The 24,887-nt window shown below is 37.3% G+C and overlaps 1 protein-coding gene and 1 long non-coding RNA gene across 4 annotated transcripts in view; both read left to right on the top strand.

Moving 5' to 3' along the window:
- LOC132541380 (uncharacterized) overlaps window positions 1-24,887 on the top strand; it is a 621,539-nt gene that overhangs the window by 23,192 nt on the left and 573,460 nt on the right. The window lies entirely within an intron of this gene.
- HIPK1 (homeodomain interacting protein kinase 1) overlaps window positions 1-24,887 on the top strand; it is a 65,027-nt gene that overhangs the window by 18,135 nt on the left and 22,005 nt on the right. For all 3 annotated transcript variants that reach the window (XM_060201845.1, XM_060201844.1, XM_007530184.2), the window contains exons 3-8: window positions 6,818-6,941; window positions 13,751-13,870; window positions 18,993-19,079; window positions 20,818-21,002; window positions 21,951-22,113; window positions 23,404-23,629. In XM_060201845.1, coding sequence (XP_060057828.1) covers window positions 6,818-6,941; window positions 13,751-13,870; window positions 18,993-19,079; window positions 20,818-21,002; window positions 21,951-22,113; window positions 23,404-23,629 — 905 coding nt within the window. The remainder of the gene's footprint in view (window positions 1-6,817; window positions 6,942-13,750; window positions 13,871-18,992; window positions 19,080-20,817; window positions 21,003-21,950; window positions 22,114-23,403; window positions 23,630-24,887) is intronic.

Raw genomic sequence — 24,887 nt, 5'->3', positions numbered from 1 at the left:
AAATTGAGAAGGGAGGAGAGGTCGGAGAGGGAGAAGGAGAGAGAGAGAGAACGAGAGAGAAAGAGAAATCTACAGCAGTGCTCTGTTGCTTGTGAAGCTTCCCCTGGAGGTGGAGACCAAGGGCTTGAACCCAAGTCCTTGCACATGGTGACTAGTATGCTCTACTCAGTGCACTACCACCCAGCCCCATATTGATACCTTAATACTGAGTTCTTCTGATCCACCCTCACTTTTTATAGTTCTATGGTTTTATACAACTATGATGTTTGTTACTTCAGTGAGATTTTGTAAAGAAATTCCTTGGGGTTTTGGTTTCTAGTTTCTTGTTGCCCTAGACAACTTGACTAGCTTTGAAAATCATTTGTTGACAGTTTGGAGGCTTATATTCCAGTTTCTTTTCTTTTCTTTTCTCTTCTTTTTTTTTCCTTAAAGATTTTATTTATTTATGAGAAATACAGGAGAGAGAGAAAGAACCACATATCACTCTGGCAAGCGTGCTGCGGGGATCGAACTCTAGACTTCACACTTGAGAGTCCAAAGCTTTATCGCTGCGCTACCTTCCAGGCCACAAGTTCCAGTTTCTTTTGCTTCTAATATTCACCTTTGAGTAGCCTTCCCTGCCCCCCCCATCCTCATATGTATGTAGAATGTGTACATTCTACAGGTGCACTGAAGAACTCAGTTGTACATTCCATTCTGAGCACTGGAGAAGTAAAAAGAAGATTGCAACTGAGGGTTCATCAATTCTTGATCTTTTTCTAGTTAGTGCCTGCAGATGTTCTTTAACTGCTAGTCTGCCCTGTCAAAGATAAAGTTCATCTTCTTGTAGTAGCAGAAACAATTTTAAAATTGAAAGAGGCAGAGCAGTCAAGATAAGGATTATTTCATGATGTAAATTTGAATTTTCTCTGAAAGTGAAATGGGGATTTTTAGATAAACAGTTCTGATTGCTTAGCTTTCTCTATATGTAGCTCATTTGCATATTTTCAGTGTTAAGTTCTTGGTCTGTGCTCCTTTCCTTATTATTTTAATTTGTCATTTGAGTGTTCTGTTTTGTGGAGACCAAGAGTTTCAGTTGTTTTGTTTTAATAGAAGTGTATATTAACACCATTCCTGCTACCAAAGGTCTCTGTCCCTACCCCCACATCCCTATAGTGAAGCTGAAAATCTACCCTTCTCCTCACCCCAGAGTTTTTTTTTACTTTGGTGCAATAGATTTTCAGTGTTTTTAATCCACTGGTAATTTGCTTCAAGAAAGATCTCTGTAAACCAATTTTATTTGTTGACTGTTGAAGTAATTTTAAAAGGCATTAAGTATATTCCTTAAAAATCGTGTTTTTTCTTTGTACTTACTGAATATGTATTGTGTATACTCTTTCATTTTGAGCAAACTAATTGGCCATTTAAAACTGAGATCACAGTTATGCATGGAAGAACAAGGCCCAGAGAAGGAAAGCATATTTTCAGTTTATTCTAGACAAATAAGCAGTCTAATTTCAACTGACAGTAAAACGTTCACTGAAATCCTAGATGCAGGGAGTTGGACTTTTATTGCTGCTCTGATCTTGTAGATTAGGTTTAATACCTCTGAGATAGGCAGGAAGAAACAAGAGTATGGAATAATATGGCTAGAGAATGATTTGTTAAGTCATTCCACCATCAGCTTGCTTTGGGTTTGAGTAGACTAAAGCTTTATGACTTTGAGAGGATTTTCCAATATAAGGTAATTTGGAGTCCAGAAACTCAAAAGACTGGCATTTTTTCCTCCCACCTAACTATGGTAATTGTAGCCTGTTTAGTTTTGTTTTAGTTTTTTGTTTTTTTAATATGTGTGAGAGGGACACTTTTCTGCAACTTTTGATCTTCTGTTTGTGCTGTCATTTATATGTGGTGCTAGGGCATGAACCCAGGTCTCATGCATGCAAGGAATGCCGTCTACCCCTGTACTACCTCCCTGGTTCCACTTAGTATTTTTTTTTTTTTTCTTATGATGGACTATATTATCAAAGAAGGGACCCATAAAGGACATCAGTACCCTTCCTCCCTCCCTCCCTTCCTTCCTTCCTTCCTTCCTTCCTTCCTTCCTTCCTTCCTTCTTCCCTCCCTCCCTCCCTCCCTCCCTCCCTCCCTCCCTCCCTCCCTCCCTCCCTTCCTTCCTTCCTTCCTTCCTTCCTTCCTTCCTTCCTTCCTTCCTTCCTTTCTTTCCTTCTTAGAGACAAATCAAGAGGCAAAGAGGAGAGAGAAGAGAGAGGTATTTGCAGCATCGCTTCGTGGGGACCAGGGGCTTGAACCCCAGTCTTTGAGCATTGTAACATGTATGCTCTACTGGGTGCACCACTGCCTGGCACCCTAATACTATTTTTCTACTAAAGTAAATACTGACAACTTTTTCTTCCCTGTGTTTTAGTAGTGAATTATTTTTCCAATTGCCCAGCTGTTAGAATGTGATAACTAGGAAGATACATAGAAGAGTAATCTGATTTAATCTCCTAGCTATAGATGTAGAGTAGAATAAAAAATTCAGTATTTGGGGGTCGGGTGGTAGTGCAGCAGGTTAAGCGCACTTGGCTTGAGGCTCAAGGACTGCTGTAAGGATTCCAGTTCAAGTCCCCGGCTCCACACTTGGAGGGGCGTCGCTTCACAAGTGGTGAAACAGGTTTGCAAGTGTCTTACATTTCTCCCCCCCCCCCCCCCGCTCTGTCTCCCCTCCTCTCTCCATTTCTCTCTGTCCTATCCAATGACATTGACAGCAGTAACAACAACAGTAATAACCAAAACAACAACAATAACCAAAAAACAACAATTTTAAAAGGGGGGGACAATAAAGGGGAAAAAATAGCCTCCAGGAGCAGTGGATTCCCCAGCAATAACCCTGGAGGCAAAAAACAAATTTCAGTATTTACAGGATTTCTCTCTCCCCTTCCCTTTTAAAAAGATTTTATTTATTTATGAAGAAGATAGGGAGGCAGAGAAGGAGCTAGGGAACCAGACATCACTCTGGTGCATGTGCTGCTGGGGATTGAACTCAGGACCTCACGCTTGAGAGTCCAATGCTTTTTCTACTGTGCCACCTCTTATAACATCCTCCCCACCTTTTTAAATTGAGGAATAGACTGAGAAATAGTAATGGTGGCTATGGAGAAAGTTAATTTAATAATAATTCTTACAAGGATTACAAATAAAGAATTTGGAGCTTAGAGAAAATAACTACACTTTTTTGTTTGTTTGTTTCTTTGACTTTAAGTAACAAGATTTCTGAGTTCCAGTGATATGCCCTCAGTAGGCTAAGCAGCCTCTTTTCTTCTTTGCTACTTTGATTTTGTTTTTGCCACTTACCCTTTGTATGATAGGTATGATAATTGCTGTTTTGAGTAAGTTTTTGCTGGAAATCCTTAGCTATTTTTGCCACTCCAAAAGCAGGGTGAGACCAAATGGAAAAACCGATTCCAACTAACCATCATGATTATTTTATTTAATGAAGTTTGAGGGCTGAAATTGGTGTGTTTCTTAATTTCCCTGAAACTTTAAGCTTTAGAAACCTAACAATGATCACGTATTACTGCTGCCTTTTAAAAGAAGCAAATTATTGAGTAGGCGGCCTGGCCCCTCCTTTATGACCTACCTTTTAGACTTTGAAATGTCATCCTCGTATATTGGGAATGGCAAAATCAATCTGCTGCTCGTTGGTTGATGTTTAGGAATGTTGTGAGCCTAGTTTTTTATTCTGGCACAAAGCCATTTGCGTTCTCTCTGCCAGCTATTTTTGGCATGGCCATGAACTTGGAAATTTAATGATTTTGCTCACTGAAGGGAAAAGAATTGTTCCTTTTCAGTTTTATTTTTTTAATTTAATATTTTAAATATAGGTAGAAAAGCAGGGAGAGGGAGAGAGAGAGGTGGGGGGGTAAGGAGGGATGGGGAGGGAAGAAGGAGAGGGAGGGGGGAGGAAGGGAGAGGGAAAGTAAGAAGACTACCACACTACACACAGCAACAAAACTTCTTTAGTGCAGTGGGAGCTGAGCTTGAACCTGGGTTTTGCATATGAAAAAGCAGCACACTAATCAAATGAGCTATTTCACTGGCCTATTCCACTCATAGTTTTAGAAAACATTTTATATTTCTGAATACTTCACCCCCTTTTTAATTTTTTATTTTTTTACCCCCCTTATTTTTTATACATTAAAATATTTTGTATATTTATTTTTTATTGTATAGAAACAAATTGAGAGGTAAAGAGGAGATAGAGGAAACAGGGCTGTAGGTGTCTCTCTCCCTTTCCCCTTTCAGTTTCTCTCTTAATAAAAATAATAAAAACTGTATTAAAAAAAGAAGAAAATGGCATAACAAAACATGAGAAATTAGTAAGGAGGAGATAGAGGAGGGACATGGGCGCACATGCACACACACCACTGAAGCTTTTCCCCCTTCGAGTGGGAACAAGTGTAACACCTGCACTTAACCAGGTATGCTACCACCTGGCCCCTACCCCTTTAGTTTATTAATGCTGTTAAACTTCTGCTGTTTTGGGGAGTTTAATCAGATTCTGATATTTAATTAGTAATATGTGGCTAATTACTTACTTTGGGAGGATATTTTTATTTTAGGAAATATTTTTACATCTGCTTCTCTCTGACTTTGTTTCCCACCCCAAACACATATTCTTGCCACCTCCACACTCAAAGCAACATAAGTACATATTGAAAGTAAAGTTTGGGAAACCTAAGCATTCCCTGAGGAGACAGGTCCTGTTAGAGTCTTCTTTACAAAGAGATTTCCTTTTTCATTTAATTCCCATTAAATGAGCTTTGATTTGAAGTGTCTGTGGATTCAAATTCTATTTATTGCTGGAAATGGGGTTTCATATTTGTGCTCAGTAGACACACACTTGGATTAAACTAAAATATAGCATCGTTTGCATAAATCTTCATTTCAGATATGTCAAATCTGGAAAAAATGTACATCATAAATCAATTACTTAATTTTAACAGTGCCTGTTTTCATAAGGTTGTTATAAGGATTAAATTACTCCACAGTTATAAAGAACCTTATGACATGTGTGGTACTTTGTGCTGTATATTAATAATAGTGTTAGTGGTACTATTGTTATTTCTTTTTTAGATTCATTTATCTCTTGATTTTAGTCATAGTGTGAAAAAGGTCATCTCTTTCACCAGGCCATTTGTACTTGGTGCATGCTCAGCTCTGTAACCAGAATGCAGGATTCAAATTCTAGCTTTTACCACTTATTATTAACTATGTGATTTGAGGTAAGTTGTTTAGTTTCTTTTTTTGCCAGAGCACTGCTCAGCTCTGGCTTATGGTGGTGCAGGGGATTGAACCTGGGTCTTTGGAGCCTCAGGCTTGAGAGTATCTTTGCATGACCATTATGCTATCTACCCTCACCCATTTGTTTAGTTTCGCTTTGCCTTAGTTTCCACTATAAATGGGGAGGACACTGGTATTTCCAGTCCTCTCTCTAAGTTTCCAGAGGGTTACTTCCTCATTTGGGACATTAATGGAAATTAATATATCTAAAAGAAAACCAAGAGTTCAAAATTTTTAAAAATAATAATACAACAGTATTAGTTGTATCATATGTAGCATTTACATAGGCTGGCCATCTACCACTACCAACTACCACTGGCCAAGAGCTTTAATATTTAACATCACTATTAAATAAATATTTAAATATTGTAACTACCCTGTTGCATAGACCTTTGTTGCTTTAAATCCTCACTTTATGAATGAGGAACCTGAATCACAGATTAAATAACTGTCTACAACTATCAAATAATAAAATTAAAAGGGACAGGTGATAGCACACCTGGTTGAGTGCACGTTAGTTACAGTGTGCAAGGACCCGGGTTTGAGCTCCCTGTCCCCACCTCCACGGGGAAAGCTTTGCAAGTGGTGAAGCTGTGTAGCTGGTGTCTCTCTGTCTCTTCCTCTCTATCTCTCTCTTCCCTCTTGATATCTGACTGTCTCTGTCCAATAAATAAATAAAGATAATAAAAATAATGAACTCAGGATTTGAATCTTTATAGTTTGCTCTACACTCTATACTAGCAGCTGCAATGTCTCCAGAAGGGGTATTTATTGAGCAAGCCATTTAGTTAATATTTTCATAATTTAAAAGGTGCTGAAAATACTATATAGCATGCCAAGCGGTTGCGCACCTGGTTAAATGCACATAGTAGGAAGCGCAAGGACCTGTGCAAAGATATCTGTTCAGCACCCCCACCTCCCTTGCAGGAAGTCCACTCCAGGAGCAATGAAGCAGGTCTGCAGGTTTCTATCTTTCTATTCCCCATCTCTCTCAATTTTTCTGTCCTATCCAATAAAAAGGAAAAAACATGGCCTCCAGGAGTAGTGGATTCATAGTGGTAGCACCAAGCGAGCCCCAGCAATGACCCTGGATGCAAAAAAAAAAACAGTATTTTTCTAAGTTTGGTACAGATTTATTTATTGGCAAGATTTGATCTGAACCAGTGTAAGGTTACTTAGTTTTTATTTAGTTGGCTTACTATGACTATTTTATGTTTCATTTTGGGAATATTAGTGTTTAACTATGGAGTGTTTCACAAAATATACTTTGATTATTATGCAATATGTACTTTGTACATGTCAGTACTTTTCTGAAATGCTAAAATTTCTGAATTCTAGTAAACATCTAGCTTCAAGAGATGAACTTTATGCAAAAGATTGTTTTTAGTTTAATTAAATCAATGTGCCTTTAGCTGATACTGAAACAATACTTAAGTGACACCATTATTTCCCCAAATAATCTTTAATTTTTATCCTCTTTTGTTTTTGTTAGGGCCCCTGAAATTATTCTTGGATTACCATTTTGTGAAGCTATTGATATGTGGTCATTGGGCTGTGTGATAGCTGAGCTGTTCCTGGGATGGCCTCTTTATCCTGGTGCTTCAGAATATGATCAGGTAAGAGTGTTTATTTGGATGGAAATATAAAGCAAGTAGTTACTATTGAAATTGGCTTTTAAAATAATTATTTTAAATGAGAAAGAGAAGCCAGAGCACTCCTCCATTACTTGGGGTGCCTGGGATGGAACTGGGAACCTCAGGTGTGCTAGTCCTGTACTCTTTATCAGTTGAACTTTTTCTCTGGCTGCTGAAATAGATTTTTTTAAAGACTCTTTAATATGGGGAGATCAGAGTATCTTTATTTTAAAATATTTATTTATTTATTTATTTATTGGATAGAGACAGCCAGAAATCGAGAGGGAAGGGGTGGTAGAGAAGGGAGAGAGACAGACACTTGTCACACTGCTTCACCACTTGTAAAACTTTCCCCCTGCAGGTGGGGACTGGGGGCTTGAACCCTAGTCCTTGCACATTATGACATGTGGGCTCAACCAGGTACATCACTACCCAGCCCCTCTGAAATGGATTCTATAGGAAGAGATATATTAATGAAACATTTAAATAGGAAAAGTATAGGTCACTACCCAGCCCCTCTGAAATAGATTCTATAGGAAGAGATATATTAATGAAACATTTAAATAGGAAAACTATAGGCTAATTAGTTTCCTTAAAGAATAGAATTTTTTATCTTTATCTTGTTATACGTGGGAGTTTAAAAGGGATTTGTTTTATGTTACTTTAGATAGGTACTTTTCAAGATTCATAATCATTATTAACTTTGGTTAATTATTCTCATTTGAGTTAAGATAACTAAGAAAATAAAGCAAAGCTGAAGAATTAGACATTTAAAATTGACTTTTGTTTCACTCATAGCTGTTACTTAAATAAATAAATGTGTGTGTGTGTGTATGTGTGTATTTCACAAGTACTGAAATAAGTACTCTATATATTGAAATACATTGGACCCCATATATGGTGGGTCTCCAAAATTAGTATGAATTTAATAGTATTGTAAATTATCTGTGTCTCAAAAACAGATGAACTTCAGATACTTTATCTAGTTTAAAAGGGGTGTGTTACAGAGATAGGAAAACACAAGTGGAAAGAAGAAATAATTTTATTTTAATACTTTAAACCGACTATTTTAGTACCCTTAGAAACCTACTTTTTAAGAGCAAAAATAATAGCATTATATTCTGGAGTTTTATTTTTAACATTGTAGAAGAAAGTAATTTTTCATGTGCTGAATAAATAGAATGTTGCTGTTGTAGAGTAGAGTTGGGGATAGGTTTTCTTTCTTAAAAATATTTATGAGGAAGAGGAGGAGAGAACCAGAACATCTGGAATAGCTGTGTGATGCTGGGGATTGAATTTAGGATCTTAGATTACAATTTATGGACTGCGCCACCTGGGCCTTAGGAATAGTTTTTCTTGATACATCTGTGGCCACACAGTAAAGATTCCATGACATAGTCATTGGTTTTAACATAGCTAAGCTTTTCAAATAGAATTCATATACTGTATAATTCTGCTAATTGTTCACTCTTGATATTTAGTATGGCCATAAGGTTGTAAACCACCACAACCACTTTTAGAGATTTAAAAATGATTTATTCATTTATTGAGAGAATGAAACAGTGCACTGCTTCTTCATATTTAGTGACTGGGATTGAGACCAAACCTGGGTGGGTTTTCAACACATGAAGTTTTGTGTTCTAGTGCTGAGTCACCTCCCCATCCTTTATTTATTGATGCAAAAAGCAGTAACTAGGGACATTAAGTTCAGTAACTAGAATAAACTTCTTTGCCTGTGCTAGTAAATATTGTTAATGTTTTACATTAAAATACATACATAATACTACTCAGTAGAAAAGATGAAGTAAACCAGAAGACAACATTCAGTGATTAGTTGTTCTACTCCCCCTCAAAAGTAGTGTGTGTGTGTGTGTGTGTGTGTGTGTGTGTGTGTGTGTACACATCAGTATATACCCACTGTGTTGTACTGTGGGTACACAGTGGATAAAATCCTTGTACTTGTTTTTATGGAGTTTATAGTTTGGAAATTGAAAACAGAATTTAATAAATAATCATACAGATAATTATATGATGCAGTTGTGTTAGATTTTGTGCAGGAAAAATATAGTTTAGGGTGTTTGTGTGCATCTGTGTATCTTTTAATTACTTGTGTTCTATTCCTCTTGTTTATACTTGCTTTCTTCTATTACTGGTTCCATAGTCCTAGATGTGTTTATCACTTAGACAATTTCCTTTGATCTACTCTGGCCTCCTGGTAGTCTTTTTTTCCAGAAACATTTCAAAATACAAATTTCATCAAGCCTGTTTCCTGCTATTTAGTGGTTTTCTACCACTTCTTGAGTAAAGTGCAATTTATTACTATTTTTTCTTTCTTTTTAATCACCTTTCCTCTCCTACAGTCAGAACACCTACTTTTTTTTTTTCTTTTTTTAAAATTTTTTTATTTAAGAAAGGATTAATTAACAAAACCATAGGGTAGGAGGGGTACAACTCCACACAATTCCCACCGCCCAGTCTCCATATCCCACCCCCTTCCCTGATAGCTTTCCTATTTTCTATCCCTCTGGGAGCATGGACCCAGGGTCATTGAGGGTTGCAGAAGGTGGAAGGTCTGGCTTCTGTAATTGCTTCCCCGCTGAACATGGGCGTTGACTGGTCGGTCCATACTCCCAGTCTGCCTCTCTCTTTCCCTAGTAGGGTGGGGCTCTGGGGAAGCTGAGCTCCAGGACACATTGGTGGGGTCTTCAGTCCAGGGAAGTCTGGCCGGCATCCTGATGGCATCTGGAACCTGGTGACTGAAAAGAGAGTTAACATACAAAGCCAAACAAATTGTTGAGCAATCCTGGACCCAAAGCTTGGAAAAGTGGAGAGGAAGTATTAGGGAGGTACTCACTGCAAACTCTAGTGTACTTCTGCTTTCTTACTTTGGTGCCATACTCCAAACTCAGTAGAACACCTACTTTATTATTATTATTTTTTAAGATTTCATTTAGGGTCCAGGTGGTGGTGCATCTGGTTGAGCACATATGCTACAATGTGCAAGGACCCAGGTTTGAGACCCTCATTCCCACCTGCAAGGGGAAAGCTTTGCAAGTGGTGAAGCAGTGCTGCAGGTGTCTCTTTTTCTCTGTCCCTATCATTACTTCCCTTCTTAATTTCTCTTTCTCTCCCCCACCCAATTTCTCTGTCTATCTAATAAATAAAGATAAAAAAATAAACAAAAATTTTTATTTTTATTTAAGATTACTGAGGAAAATAGGAAGAGAGAGAAAGAACTAGACATCACTCTGGAACTTGTGCTGCCAGGGATTGAACTTGGGAACTCATGCTTGGGAGTTCAGTGCTTTATCCACCTTCTGGACCACTTTATTATTTTTTATTTCTTTTTACTTTTTATTTTTGAAAAAGCTAAATCCTTAATCTAGATTGGCCATTTCTTCCTCTCTCCTTATCTAGACTGTGTTTTAGACCATTTCCTCTGGCTTTTCATACTCTGTTCCTGTTGACATCATTTTAGAGCCAGTTAATTTTATGCTTCCTTCTTACACAGACCCTTGCACATACTGTTCCTATATTCTGAAATACTTCTCTTCTACCTATTCATTTAGTCAGTGCCCATTCATTTATCAGCTCATATGTCACATCCTCATGGAATTTTCCCTCACTTGTCTACAGTTTAGGTAGGTCAGGCTCCTTTATGATGTATTTTTATAGAAGTTCATTTTTTTCCCCCTCAAATGCCAATTCAGTCTGAACTATATATTCAGTATCTGTCTCCGTAAAGTCTAAGAGCAAGAACCAGTTCTATTTTTAAAATCACTACTGCCTGGCTCAATAAATGTCTGGGGGGGGGGGGTGTGGTGGAAAAAGAACATGTATGTGGCACACATTTGTCTACACAATTAGACATAGAGGGACATATATAAGGTATTTCATCAAATCTAAGATACCAATGACTGAAAGATACAACATTTTTCTTTATTTCTAAGAAAGAATGCTGCCAATTATGTCATAAGATTTATAAATTAAATTTTTTTATTATCTTTATTTTATTTATTGGTAGAGACAGCCAGAAATCTAGAGGGAAGGGCATGATAGGGAGAGATAGACACCTGCAGCCCTGGCTTTACCACTCACAAAGCTTTCCCCCTGCATGTAGGGACTGGGAGCTTGAGTCCTGGTCCTTGGCATTGTCACATGTGCACTCAACCAGGTACGCCACCACCCGGTCCCGGGATTTATAAACTATAAGAAATGTTGATTTCAAAGATGTTAGTACAAAAAAATGTTTCTTAGAGCCATAGAATACAGTAATTTCTATTTATTACTATTATTTTTTTAACCAGATCACTGTTCAGCTCTTGTTTATGGTGGTTTGGGGGATTAAACCTGGGACTTTGAAGACTCAGGCATGAGAGTCCCTTTGCATAACTATTATATTATCTACCTCCCCCACCTGGAATACAGTCAGTAACTTTTAATAGAATAAATGAAAAATAAAACTGAGATTTTTAAATCTGTAATCTTCAGTTTAAAACTTAGTATATTGTAAAATAGTTTCACATATCAGTAAATGTGCTTTTTATCATTTTAATTATCTACATAATATTTCATTGTATAGACTTTATCCTGGATTAGAAATATTTTTTATTTTACCTCTTTTGTATGCAAATGAAACTCACATTTAAAAATAGTATATTTTATTAATTATTTTATTTTTTTGCCTAGAAAATACTTTTATTTTCATACAAAGATTATGCTTTTTCAATAGGAATAAAATATTATTAATATGAAAGGCAAAATAATGATACGTAAGTATATGTAGCATCCTGCTTCTCACTTCACAGGGAATACCTGCTCTTAATTTCAAGCATAACTTGAGAGTAAAATAACAATAAATTTTGGAAGCAATAGCTGTCATTTATGTAAAGTATATATAAAAATGACAGAAATGGGTAAGGAGGGAAGATAGGATGTTGAAGAATGCATGCTATGCATTGAATATAAATCTTCCTGTTTCTTGGGTATTTTCTTAAGTTTCTTTTTTTGAAAAATTTTTATTTATAAAAAGGAAACATTGACAAAACCATAGGATAAGAGGGGTACAGCTTCACACAATTTCCACCACCAGACCTCTGTAACCATCCCCTCCACTGATTTTATTAATTATTAATGCTTTGGTTTCCAGTTATGTAAATCCCACAAATTTGATGTAACACACTGATGGCTGTCTGAAACTGTCTTGTCTGATAACAGGCTAGCCTTGACCTGTAGTTCATACAAAGTTTGTTGGTTTTTGTTTTTGTTAAGGACTCTAAAGAGCTCTGTAAATAGAGTTTAAATCTCTGAAAATTCTATGCATTGGAAAGATAAATGAAAATATGGAAATTAAGGCTTATTTCCTTGTTTGACATTCTTTCTAATTGCTTTTTGGGGGGGTCAGGCAGTAGCGCACATGGCGCAGTGCAAGGACTGGCATAAGGATCTCAGTTCAAGTCCCTGGGTCCCCAGCTGCAGGGAGGGGTCACTTCACAAGTGGTGAAGCAGGTCTGCAGGTGCCTTATCTTTCTCTGCCCCTCTCTGTCTTCCCCTCCTCTCTCCATTTCTCTCTGTCCTATACAACAACAATGACATCAATAACGATAATAATAACCAAATCAACAAGGTCAACAAAAGGAAAAAAATAGCCACCAGGAGCAGTGGATTCATGGTGCAGGCACTGAGTCCCAGCAATAACCCTGGAGGCTAAATAAATAAATAAATAGAAAAGAAAAATTGCTTCTTGTATTGACTTCAGTTGTGGGTGGCGAAATCAAACCATCTCTTGGGAAGAATTGTCAAAACAAGCAGAAGTGTGAACCAGAGTACTGTCAAACTTTTAAGACTCAAGAATATATAAACACAGGTTTCCTTCCTCATCAGCTTAATGGCATCATTACAGACCAGCTCTAGAAATCTACTCTACACCCATGAAAAGAATGAAATAGGCAAATAATTAATGTTTTACTATTATTTTAGAATTAGTTTTTACTTCATAGAAACCTGAAAGGGTCCTGGCAGCCTCCAGCAGCCACAGATCACACTTTGACAACCACTGGTATAGTAGTTGTTACGTAACAATGAGTGAATAAACACAGTATCTAACCTCTAAAATAGGACTAGCAAAGTAATTTAAAGGCTTAATTTTCTAGTATAAGAAATTTAGTGATTGGGACCAGATGGTGGCACACCTGGTTGAGCTCACATGTTAAAATGTGCAAAGACCCTGGTTTGAGCCCCCAGCCCCCACCAGTAGGGGGAAAGCTTCATGAGTGGTGAAGCAGTGTTGCAGGTGTCTGTCTCTATCCCTCTCTGCCACTCCCTGCCCTCTCTATTTCTGTATGTCTCTATCCAATAAATAAATAAATAAAATTAAAAAAAAAGAAATTTAGTGATTTAGAGGAGGTACCACAGAGTGACCAAAGAAGAGAGGTGGATGGAAAAAATCTTCTTAATATACAACATGGCGTTTGTTGGGAACTCTTCTGTCTTAGAAATTTCCTGAACTTTGTACTCAAGTCTATAGGAAAGCAAAACTTCCTATAAAATTTCAAATTTATTCAAATTGTTTTTAATATAAAACACAGGAATTATAACAGAGAAGCTACTGAATAAGTTTTTGGAAATGACTAGGTAAGGGGGTTTTGTATGTATTTTGAAACTGTACTGATCAGAGCTAATTTTCTTAGAGAAACTTTTTTTTTTTTTTTTGCCTAGAGCTAATAGTGTTATGCTGTTAACAGTTTTAGTAATTTACCTTTTTATTCCAAATCAATGTTCTTATGTTTCAGATTCGTTACATTTCACAAACACAAGGCCTGCCAGCCGAGTATCTTCTCAGTGCTGGGACAAAAACAACGAGGTTTTTCAACAGAGATCCAAATTTGGGATACCCACTCTGGAGGCTTAAGGTCTGTTTCTCCTATTATACTTATCTCTTTACTCCTTACTCCTAACTTTGAATTCAAATTTGGTTGCAACTTTTTTTTTTTTTTTTTTTTGGTTTACATGAAAGTAGGACGTGTTTTTTGTTTTTGTTTTTTTGAGAAAACTTTTTTTCATTATTGGGATTAATGGTTTATAATCAACAGTAAAATTCAGTAATTTGTACATGTGTAACATGTCTCAGTTTTCCACATAACAATTCAACCCTCTTTGGTCCTCTGCCATCATGCTCTAGGACCTGAGCCTCCCCCCTCCCAGTCTTTTACTTTGGTGAAGTACAATGAACTCAGCCCAAGTTCTGCTTTGTGTTATCTTATTTTTTGGCTTCTCTTTTATTGCTATTATTATTATTAGTAGTAGTAGTAGTAATTTGACACTGGTAGACAAGATTGTGGGATAAGAGAGGCACAATTTACACAACTCCCACCACTAACATGCCATATCCCATCCCCTCCACTGGAAGCTTCCCCATTCTTTATCACTCTGAAAGTATGGACCAAAGATCTCTATGGGGCACAGAAGGTCAGAAGGCTTGGCTTCTGTAATTGCTTTTCTGCTGGATGTGGGCGTTGACATGTTGATCCATACCCCCAGCCTGACTCTACCTTTCCTTAGTGGAGTAGGGTTCTGTGGAGGTGGGATTCCAGGACACATTGGTAAAGTTGTCTGCCCAGGAAAGGCAGGCCAGCATCATGGTAGTATTTTTCAACTTTTGTCTATAAATGAGATAATCCCATATTCATCCTTCTCTTTCTCATATTCATCCTTCTCTTTCTGACTTATCTCACTTAACATGATTCCTTCAAGCTCCATCCAAGATATGAAGTGAAGGAAGTGAAAGCACCATTTTTAAATTATTTTTTTGAAATCACCATTTAAATCACCACGTTTTGGCTATTACAAATTGTGCTGCTATGAACAAAGGTTTGCACAAATCTTCTTGGATGGGTGTTTTTGGTTCTTTAGGATATATCCCCAGGAGAGGCATTGCACGGTCATAGGAAGGCCCACTTCTAGCCTTCTGAGAGTTCTCCAGACTGCTCACTACAGGGGCTGGACTAATTTACATTTCTACCAGCAGTGCAGGAAGGTTCCTTGTCCCAAAAACCTCTCCAGCATTTGCTGCTGCTGTCTTTTCTGATGTATGACATTTTCATAAGAGTGCAGTGGTATCATATTGTTGTCTTTATTTGCATTTCTCTGACAATCAATGACTTGGAGCATTTTCTCATATGTTTATTGGCCTTTTGGATCTCTTCTTTGGTGAATATTCTGTTCACATCCTCTCCCCATTTTTTGATGGAGTCATTTGTTTTCTTGTTGCTGAGTTTGGTGAGTTCTCTATATTTTGGTTATTAGCCTTTTGTCTGATGTATGGCATATAAAGATCTCCCATTCTGTAAAGGGTCCTTTGCTTGGTTGGTGGTTTCTTTTTCTGTGCACAAGCTTTTTAATTTGGTGTAGTCCCATTGGTTTTATTTTTGTTTTAGTCTTTGTAATTGGACTGGTATCATTAAAGATGCCTTTAAAATTTAGGTGGAAAAGAGTTCTGCCAAGATTTTCCTCTAAGTATTTGATAGTTTGTGCTCTAACATCCAAGTCCTTGATCAATTTGGAATTACTTTTGTGTTTGGTGAAATACAGTGGTTCAGTTTCATTCTTCTACATGTTTCAACCCATTTTTTTTCCAACACCATTTGTTGAAGAGACTCTGCTTTCCCCATAATCTGGGCCCCTTTGTCAAAGATTAGATGTCCATAGGTGTGGGGGTTTACTTCTGGCCTCTCAATTCTATTCCACTTTTCAGTGTATCTGTTTATGTTCCATTACCAAGAAGTTTTGTTCACAATGGCCCTATACTACAATTTTAAGATCTGGGAGTGTGATGCCTCCAGTTCTGTTCTTTCTTCTCAAGATTATTTTGTTAATTCTAGGCATTTTCTGCCTAGAATTATAAACATTTGTAGCTTTTGTACTATTCTCTTTAAAAAATTTGGTAGGGGGAGTCAGGTGGTAGTGCAGTGGGTTAAGCGCATGTGGCGCAAAGTGCAAGGACTGGAGTAAGGATCCTGATTCGAGCCCCTGGCTCCCCATCTGCAGGGGAGTAGCTTCACAAGTGGTGAAGCAGGTCTGTAGGTGTCTTTCTCTCCCCCTCTCTGTCTTCCCCTCCTCTCTTCATTTCTCTCTGTCTTATCCAACAACAGTAACATCAATAGTAACTACAACAATAAAACAACAAGGGCAACAAACAAGGAAATAAATAAATATTTTAAAAAATTTTTAAAAATTTGGTGGGATCTTGATGGGGATAGCATTAAATTTGTATATGGCTCTGGGTAATATATTTTGATGATGTTAATTCTTCCAACACATGAACATGAAATATCTTTCTACTTCTTTGTGTCTTTTTCTTTTTCCTTGAATAGTGACTCATAATTTTCACTATACCATTTTTTCACTTCTTTTGTTAGGTTTATTTCTAGATACTTAATTGTTTTTGTTGCTATAGTAAAAGGGATTGATTTCTGAATTTCTTCTTCCAACAGTGTTTGTATAAAAGAGTGCCACTGATATTTTTTGCTTTTTTTTAATATTTATTATTTATTCCCTTTTGTTGCCCTTGTTGTTTTATTGTTGTAGTTATGACTGATGTCGTTGTTGTTGGATAGGACAGAGAGAAATGGAGAGAGGAGGGAAAGACAGAGAGGAGGAGAGAAAGACAGACCTGCTTCACCACCTGTGAAGTGACTCCCCAGGTGGGGAGCCGGGAGCTCCCCAGGATCCTTATGCCGGTCCTGCGCTTAACTGACTGTGCTACTACCCGTCTCCTGCCACTGATTTTTGTATGTTAATTTTGTAGCCTGATACCTTACTATGTTGCCTGATAATTTCCAAGAGCTTCATGCTATATTATTTAGGTTTCTCTATGTATACTATCATGTCATCTTCAAATAGGGAGGGTTTGACTTCTCTTCCAATCTGTATCCCTTTAATTCCTTGTTCCTGCCTGATTGCTATGGCAAGAACTTCCAACACTGTGTTGAATAGTAATGTTGATAGTGGGCAGCCCTGTCTAGTACCTGTCTAGTTCCAGTTTTTTCACCATTGAGTATGATGTTGGCTGTAGGTTTGCTAATATGAATTTCACTATTTTGAGGAATTTTCCATCTACTCCCATTTTTTGTAGTGTTTTGATTATAAAGCGATGTTGGTTTGGGTTTTGTCAGAAGCTTTCTCTGCATCTAGTGATATAATCTTGTGGTTTTTGGTCTTGCTTTTATTGATGTGGTGGATCATGTTGATTGATTTACATATATTAAACCAACCTTGCATTCCTGGGATAAACCTCACTTGGTAATGATGAACAGTCATTTTAATATACTGCTGTATCTGGGTGACTAGAATTTTGTTCAATATTTTAGCATCTATGTTCATCAGAGATACTGGTTTGTAGTTTTCTCTTTTTTCTTTTCTTTTGGTTATCAGGGTGATGTTGGCTTCATAGAAGCTGGAGTGGAGTATTCCTGTGTCTTCAATCTTTTGGAAGAGTTTTAAAAGTAGAGGTATTGGGAGCCAGGCGGTGGTGCAACATGTTAAGCACATGTGGCGCGAAGTACAAGTACTGGCATAAAGATCCCAGTTCGAGCCCCTGGCTCCTCACCTGCAGGGGGTTCGCTTCAGAGGTGGTGGAGCAGGTCTGCAGGTGTCTGTCTTTCTCTCTCTCTCTCCCTCTTTGTCTTTCCCTCCTCTCTCGATGTCTCTCTGTCCTATCCAACAACAACGGCAGCAGTAATAACAAGGGCAACTAAAGGGAAAAATTAAAAATAAATAAATAAAAATAGAGGTATTAACTCTTTCTTGAAGGTTTTGTAGAATTCATTTACAAAACTATCTAGGACTTTTACTGTTGGGAAGAATTTTGATAACTGTTTCAATTTCTTTGGCTGTGGCTGGCCTGTTCATATTTTCTGGTTCCTCTTTTCTTAATACTGGGAGTTTGAACATATCTAGGAACACATCCATTTCTTCCAGGTTCTCTAGCTTGATGGCACATTGTTGTTTATAGAGTACATGTATTTTTTCTTGAAACAAATTCTATTTTTTTAACTTCTGAGAACGTTCTTTTTAAAAAATTTTATTTTTATTTTATTTATTGGATAGAGACAGCCAGGCATGGAGAGGAAGGGGGAGATAGAGTGGGAGATCAACAGAGAGACACCTGCAGACCTGCTTCACTTGCAAAGCTTTCCCCCTGCAGCTAGGGACCAGTGGCTGGGTCCTTGCACATTGTAATGTGTGCACTTAACCAGGTGTGTTACCACCTGACCTCTTAAATAGTCTTAATAACTTAAGAGAGCTCAGTAATTTGATTAACTCCTTAACTCTCTGGCTCAGAACTGTTTAGACCATTAGCATTTGAGATATTATTTCCTTTGAAAGTAGCTTTAAGAGAAAAATAGTAAAGTCTTGCCTTACCTAACATTAGGAGATGTGCACCATTATTACTTGCACATTTATTTTATTCCTATTGAATAGGTAGCCAGATAAGACCATATCTCTCTTTTCTAGTTGTTAACTTTCTCTCCCCCTCACTTTCTTTCTCACTTTATCCACCCATCCTTCCTTTCCTTCCTCCGTTTCTTTCTTTCTTTTTCATTTTCTCTTTCCTTCTTTCCTTCCTTCTTTCTTTCTCTTTCTTTCTCTCTCTCTTCCTTCCTTCCTTTCTGCCTTTCTTTCTTTCTGCCTTTTTTCCCTTCCTCCCTCCCTCCCTCTCTCCCTTCCTTTTTCCCCCTTTCCTCTCTTTATTATTATTTTTTTCTTTATCTTTTTCCCAGAGTACTACTCAGCTCTGGCTTATGCTGGTGTAAGGAATTGAACCTGAGACTTTAGAGCCTTTGGAATGAAAGTCTTTCATAATTGTTGTGCTATCTATCTCCCTTAGTGCACCCCCCCCATTATTATTTTAAGTTTGCTGTCTCTGATTGGCAAGATGATGACACTTGCTTATTTTTATTCTGGCTTTAATTAAGAATTCAATGTGGAAATAGAATTCTAATGAAATTGTTAAAAAAAAACACTATCTTATAGACACCTGAAGAACATGAATTAGAAACTGGAATCAAATCAAAAGAAGCTCGGAAATATATCTTTAATTGTTTAGATGACATGGCTCAGGTGAGTGCTGGATATTTCAGAAGTCAGACATTTGTCTCTTTAATCAGAGACACTTCTATTGGTTATATTAAAGATAGATTCAATCTATTATCTTCTAATAAATATTTTAATTTTTGTATAAAAATGAACATAAAATTATGTTATGATAAAACAAAGGATACTTTAGTTTTTTGGTTTTTTTTTTAAAGATTTATTTTTTATTATATGTGAGGGAGAGTTCCACATGGGGCAGAGAGAAGGAACAAGAAAGTGCATGTGGCGTTAGAGATCAAACCAGGAGCCTAAGGCATGAAAGTTCCATGTTCTATCACTTGAGGCTTTTCCCTAGCCAAATTACTTTTAGTAGTACATATTTCTCCCTTCCTGTTGCTTTTAAAACTGGTTTTGTTGTATGTCAATATTTTGAAATATTGGGACAGGGAGTTGGTGTACCTGATTGAATGCACATGTTACAATGCAAAAGGACCCAGGTTCAAGCCTCTGGTCCTCACCTGCAGGGGGAAAGTATTACGAATGGTGAACCAGTGTTGCAGGTGTCTCTCTGTCTCTCTCCTTCCCTAACTCCCCATCCCTCTTGATTTTCTGGTTGTCTCTATCCAATAAATAAATATTTTTAAATATTATTATAAGAACTTCTTTTTTTAATTTTAAAAAAGTATTTCTTTTGGATAGAGACAAAAAAATTGAGAGAAAGGGACAAAAAGATACCAGCAGCATTACTTCACCACTAGTGAAACTTCCCTCCTGAAGGAGAGGACCAGGGGACTTGAACCTAGGTCCTTACGCTTTGTAGCATTTGCACTTTACCAGGGGCATAACTGCCTGGCCTCTTGTCCATTTTCTCTAAATGCACATTAAACATTTATTAAGTGCTTTTGTTACGAGCTGTTGAAACAAAACCACTTCATACAAATATGCAATTTAATCTTTTCAGTGAAACATGTTTAAATAATAGTAACTACTTTTTAATCTTTTTACAGTTTTCTTTTTAAACTTTTTGAATTTTATTTGATAAGACAGAGAAATTCTGAGGACACGTAGAGATGGGGTGTGAGGAGAGACAGACAGACAGACAGACAGACAGACAGACAGACACCTACAGCACTGCTTCACCACTTGTGAAGCTCTTCCCCACCCCAGCAATGGGGGACTAGGGACTTAAACCCATATCTTTGTGCATGGTAGCATGTGCTCTCAACCAGGTGTGCCACAGCCTGGCTCCCATAACAATCACTTTTGCTGAACTTACTAAAATTTTTTTTTTTTTTGCAAGATAATGTAAGGAGAACTTCTGTGAAAACTGATGTTCTGTAATAGAAGTGCCTTAGATTTTTCTCTTGATCATTGCTTGTGCTTATATGTTAGAAAGTATTTAGTGTCAGTATCCTATGTAATTAATTAAGTAAGTCTTAAGTAATGAAATATGACCTCCTAAGCACCACTTAGCTCTGGCTTATGGTGGTGTGGGATATTGAATTTGGGACCTTGGAGCCTCAGGCATGAAAGTCTTTTTTTTCCTTTTTTCTCTTTTTTTAAAAATTTTATTTTACCAGAGCACTGCTTAGCTTTGGCTTATGGTGGTGTGGGGGCTTGAACCTGGGACTTTGGAGCCTCAGGCATAAGAGTCTGTTTGTATAACCATTATGCTATCTACCCCCACCCATGAAAGTCTTTTTGTATATCTGTTATGCTGTCTCCCCTTCCCTAAAGTATAATATTTCTAATTTTTTCTTGAAAGGTGAATATGTCTACAGACTTAGAGGGAACAGACATGTTGGCTGAGAAGGCGGATCGAAGAGAATACATTGACCTGTTAAAAAAAATGCTAACGATCGATGCAGATAAGAGAATTACACCTCTGAAGACTCTTAACCATCAGTTTGTGACAATGACTCACCTTTTGGATTTTCCACATAGCAATCAGTGAGTATTTTATGGTTTGAATAATTTTACATTCCTATCTATTGTTTTTGATCAGCTGTAACTGCTGGTGATACCTGGGAATTGAACCTGGCGGTGGTGCTGGTACTGTGCTGTTGAGTTGTTGGGAAAGTCCTGATCTTTTTTTTTTTTTTTAAGTATTATTTTTTTATATTGTATTTATTTTTCCTTTTGTTGCCCCGCTTTTTATTGTTATTGATGTCACCGTTGTTAGATAGGACAGAGAAATGGAGATGGGGGAGACAGAGCGGGAGGGAAAGATAGACACCTGGAGACCTGCTTCACCACCTGCGAACTGACTCCCCTGTAGGTGGGGAGTTGGGGGCTCGAACCGGGGTCCTTACCGGCACCATGTGTGTTTAACCTGCTGCACTACTGCCTGACTCCCCCCTTATTTATTTATTTTTTTTACCAGAGCACTGCTCAGCTCTGGTTTATGGTTGGGGTGGGAGTGGGGAATTGAACCTGGGACTTTGGAACCTCAGGCATGAATGTCTCTGCATAACCATTATGCTATTTACCCCCACCCCTTCAGAATGTATTTTTCTATGCAAAAATACATGATGACTTTTCTGACAACCCAGCATTTCTTAGGTGAGTTACCTACCATCTTAGAGCTAAGTGCCACCATCACTTTTGAGCGGCAGCCTATGCACCCTTTGATAGCTCAGCTGGTAGAGTGGAGGGCTGTAGGTGAGGTTCCCGTGGAGCAGTAGCCTGAGTGCCTGTCTGCTTGACTGACTGATGCTTTTCCTTTTCATTGAAAAAAATGTGAGATTAAGCATTAGATAGGAGTTTTTTCATTCTTATGTTATAAAAACTATCTAAAAGTACTTAATGGGACAAGAAATGTCCATCTGTGTTCATAAGTTACTTGGTGCCTGCTTATTTCTCTTTATTAATTTCAGGTTTGTTTTTTTTTCTTTTCAGTGTTAAGTCTTGTTTTCAGAATATGGAGATCTGTAAACGGAGGGTTCATATGTATGATACTGTAAGTCAGATCAAGAGTCCCTTCACTACGCATGTTGCACCAAATACAAGCACAAATCTAACCATGAGCTTCAGCAACCAACTCAATACAGTGCACAATCAGGTATTCAGTAAATGGTTTTGGAATTTGAAACCTAAGTGGAATAGAAACTGTTAAGAGTACAGGATGAGGTAAAGAAGGCAGCTGTTGGCTTTGTATGGTCTTGGTGCTTTGTAAGAATTTTCTACCATGTTAAAGTAATGGTAGACTGATAATACCTGCCAGCTAGGTAGCAAAAATTAAATACAAAGGTCCAGTCACCCATGCCTTTGCAGCTTTAGTATAGTGAAATAAGTGGAGCCATGCTGGTTATTGTGGTTAGTGGGATGTGTCGTCCTCACATTATCTAATTATGCTGCTCTCTGACATACTGTAGCAGTTCACATACTGTTTCCTTAATTGAACTGCCTGATGCCATTTTTTTGCCCGTTAAGACTTGGTACCAATGTCATTTATCTTGTTATAAGTATTGTATCACCCTATGCAGTGTGTGTGTGTGTGTGTGTGTGTGTGTAATTTTTTAGCTGGTTAATACTTTTATCTCTGTTAGGGTGTTTTTTTTTTTTTTTTAAAGATTTGTTTATTAATGATGGAGAGAGAAGACAGAACATATCAGAGTATCACTCTGGCACATGCAGTGCCAGGGATCAGACTCAAGACCTTATGTCTGTAAGTCCAGTCAGTGCTCTATCCATTGAGCCAGCCCTCTTCCTCTATATATATGTGCTGTACATTGAATCCCCAGAACTTGTTCATTTATTTATTTATTTAACCAGAGCACTATTCAACTCTGGCTTATGGTGATACATATCCTCAGGTATGAAAATTGTCAGCATAACCATTACGATGCCTCCCTAGCAAGAATTTGTTGATCTTATAACTAGAAATTCACTCCCTTTGAACATTTTTACCCATTCTCTTCTCATACCAACTGTTAATCTAATCATTTTTAAGTTTGGTTGTGTGTAATTAACGTTCAGTTTCACTTTTTTTTTGTTTTGTAAGTAGTGATCCTTATGTTTGTATTTGCTTCTGAAGCTGTATACATCTTCAAGAAGTGTAGATGCTCTAATATAGTTTCAACCAGTGTGGGACCACTTTTTTTTTGTGGGACCACTTTCTGTATAAGTACCGTGCGCTAACCGATTGCGCCACTGGAGCTCCATGGGACCACTTTCTATGAAACTTAATATGCCTTAAATTTAGAGATTGGGAAAATTTTGCATGCAAGTATTTATTTCAAAGACAGATATAATATTAATTTTTCCTTTGCATTAAAATTTCCTCAGCAGATTGAAAAAATTAAATGTCTTCTATACAGTAGTATACATCTATATATCCTTTTGTTTTCAGGCCAGTGTTCTAGCTTCTAGTTCTACTGCAGCAGCTGCTACTCTTTCTTTGGCTAATTCAGATGTCTCATTACTCAACTACCAGTCGACTTTGTACCCATCATCTGCAGCACCAGTTCCTGGAGTTGCCCAGCAGGGTGTCTCCTTGCAACCTGGAACCACCCAGATTTGTACTCAGACAGATCCATTCCAACAAACATTTATAGTGTGTCCACCTGCTTTTCAAAGTAAGTGAGGAAAAGTCTTGTATCATATGTTATCATATAAGTTCATATTATCACTGACTTATCTGCTTTAGGCAGGTCATATTAAAAAATTATTTGGGGAGTTGGGTGTTAGCGCAGCGGTTAACCGCATGTGGCACAAAGCGCAAGGACCGGTGTAAGGATCCCAGTTAAAGCCCCCGGCTCCCCACCTGCAGGGCTTTACAGGCGGTAAAGTAGGTCTGCAGGTGTCAAAAAAAAAAACCCTATTTGACCTTGATATTTGACATGCTCAAATTTAGTCTTTGATTATGAAGATAACTGAAATTAACAAAAGTTGATTGCCCTTTTTTTACTTTGGTTACTTGCTTAATTATTTCATCTAATATATTATAGGAGATCAGTTTAGGTTTTCCTAATTGCTCTGCCTGCCTGATAATCAGTTTCTTTTCTTATTTACCATTCTTATATAGGATTATAAGAATGTCTTGCAATGTTAAAGTAATATACACCTTTAAAAATATTGTGCTAAACAAAAATACTATATACTAGTCTTGTGTTTATAACATCTCATTATAAAATAAAGTGTTCCAAATAAAATAGGTAACTTTATTCTAAAACAGATGTTTCAGAATGTGAAACCTTTTAAATTACCTTCATTGATAAAGATCATTTTTTGCTGAACTGAAATTATTTTTTTAACACTTTATTATTTTAATGAGAGATAAAGAGACAGACATTAAGCACTGCTCAGCTCTGGTTTATGGTGGTGCTGGGGACTGAATCTGGGACCTTGGAGCCTCAGGCATAAGTCTTTATCATAACCATTAATAGCTATCTCCCCAGCCCATGAACTTAGAAATTCTATAAGCTGAAGTGCTTATGTGGGGAAGGCATTAAAATGATGTTTCAGCTTGTGAATTATATTGTTTCTCAAATTCCTGTCAATGAGGAACAGAATAGCTGTAGAATAATGCACTGACCCCATGTTACTATAAAATTTCATATTCCCACTCTTGTTCATTTTCTTAATATTCTGTCATATCTCTCTCTCTCTCTCTCTCTATATATATATATATATATCTATATATATATATAGATATATATATATAGATATATATATATTTCCCCTGAAATGTGAGGAATGTGTAGTTATTCATTAGGTGAACCACTTAAAAGTTTACATCATTTTAAGTCATTTTCTTAGTAGGAAAGTGTCATTACCCTATGGAAACAAATCAGGATTCAGGCTTCTCATAGCACTTTACATAGAAGCAGGTAG

Source organism: Erinaceus europaeus, chromosome 11 (genome assembly GCF_950295315.1).
Source record: "Erinaceus europaeus chromosome 11, mEriEur2.1, whole genome shotgun sequence".
Taxonomy (NCBI): domain Eukaryota; kingdom Metazoa; phylum Chordata; class Mammalia; order Eulipotyphla; family Erinaceidae; genus Erinaceus; species Erinaceus europaeus.
This window is presented reverse-complemented; position numbering and strand designations above follow the sequence as displayed.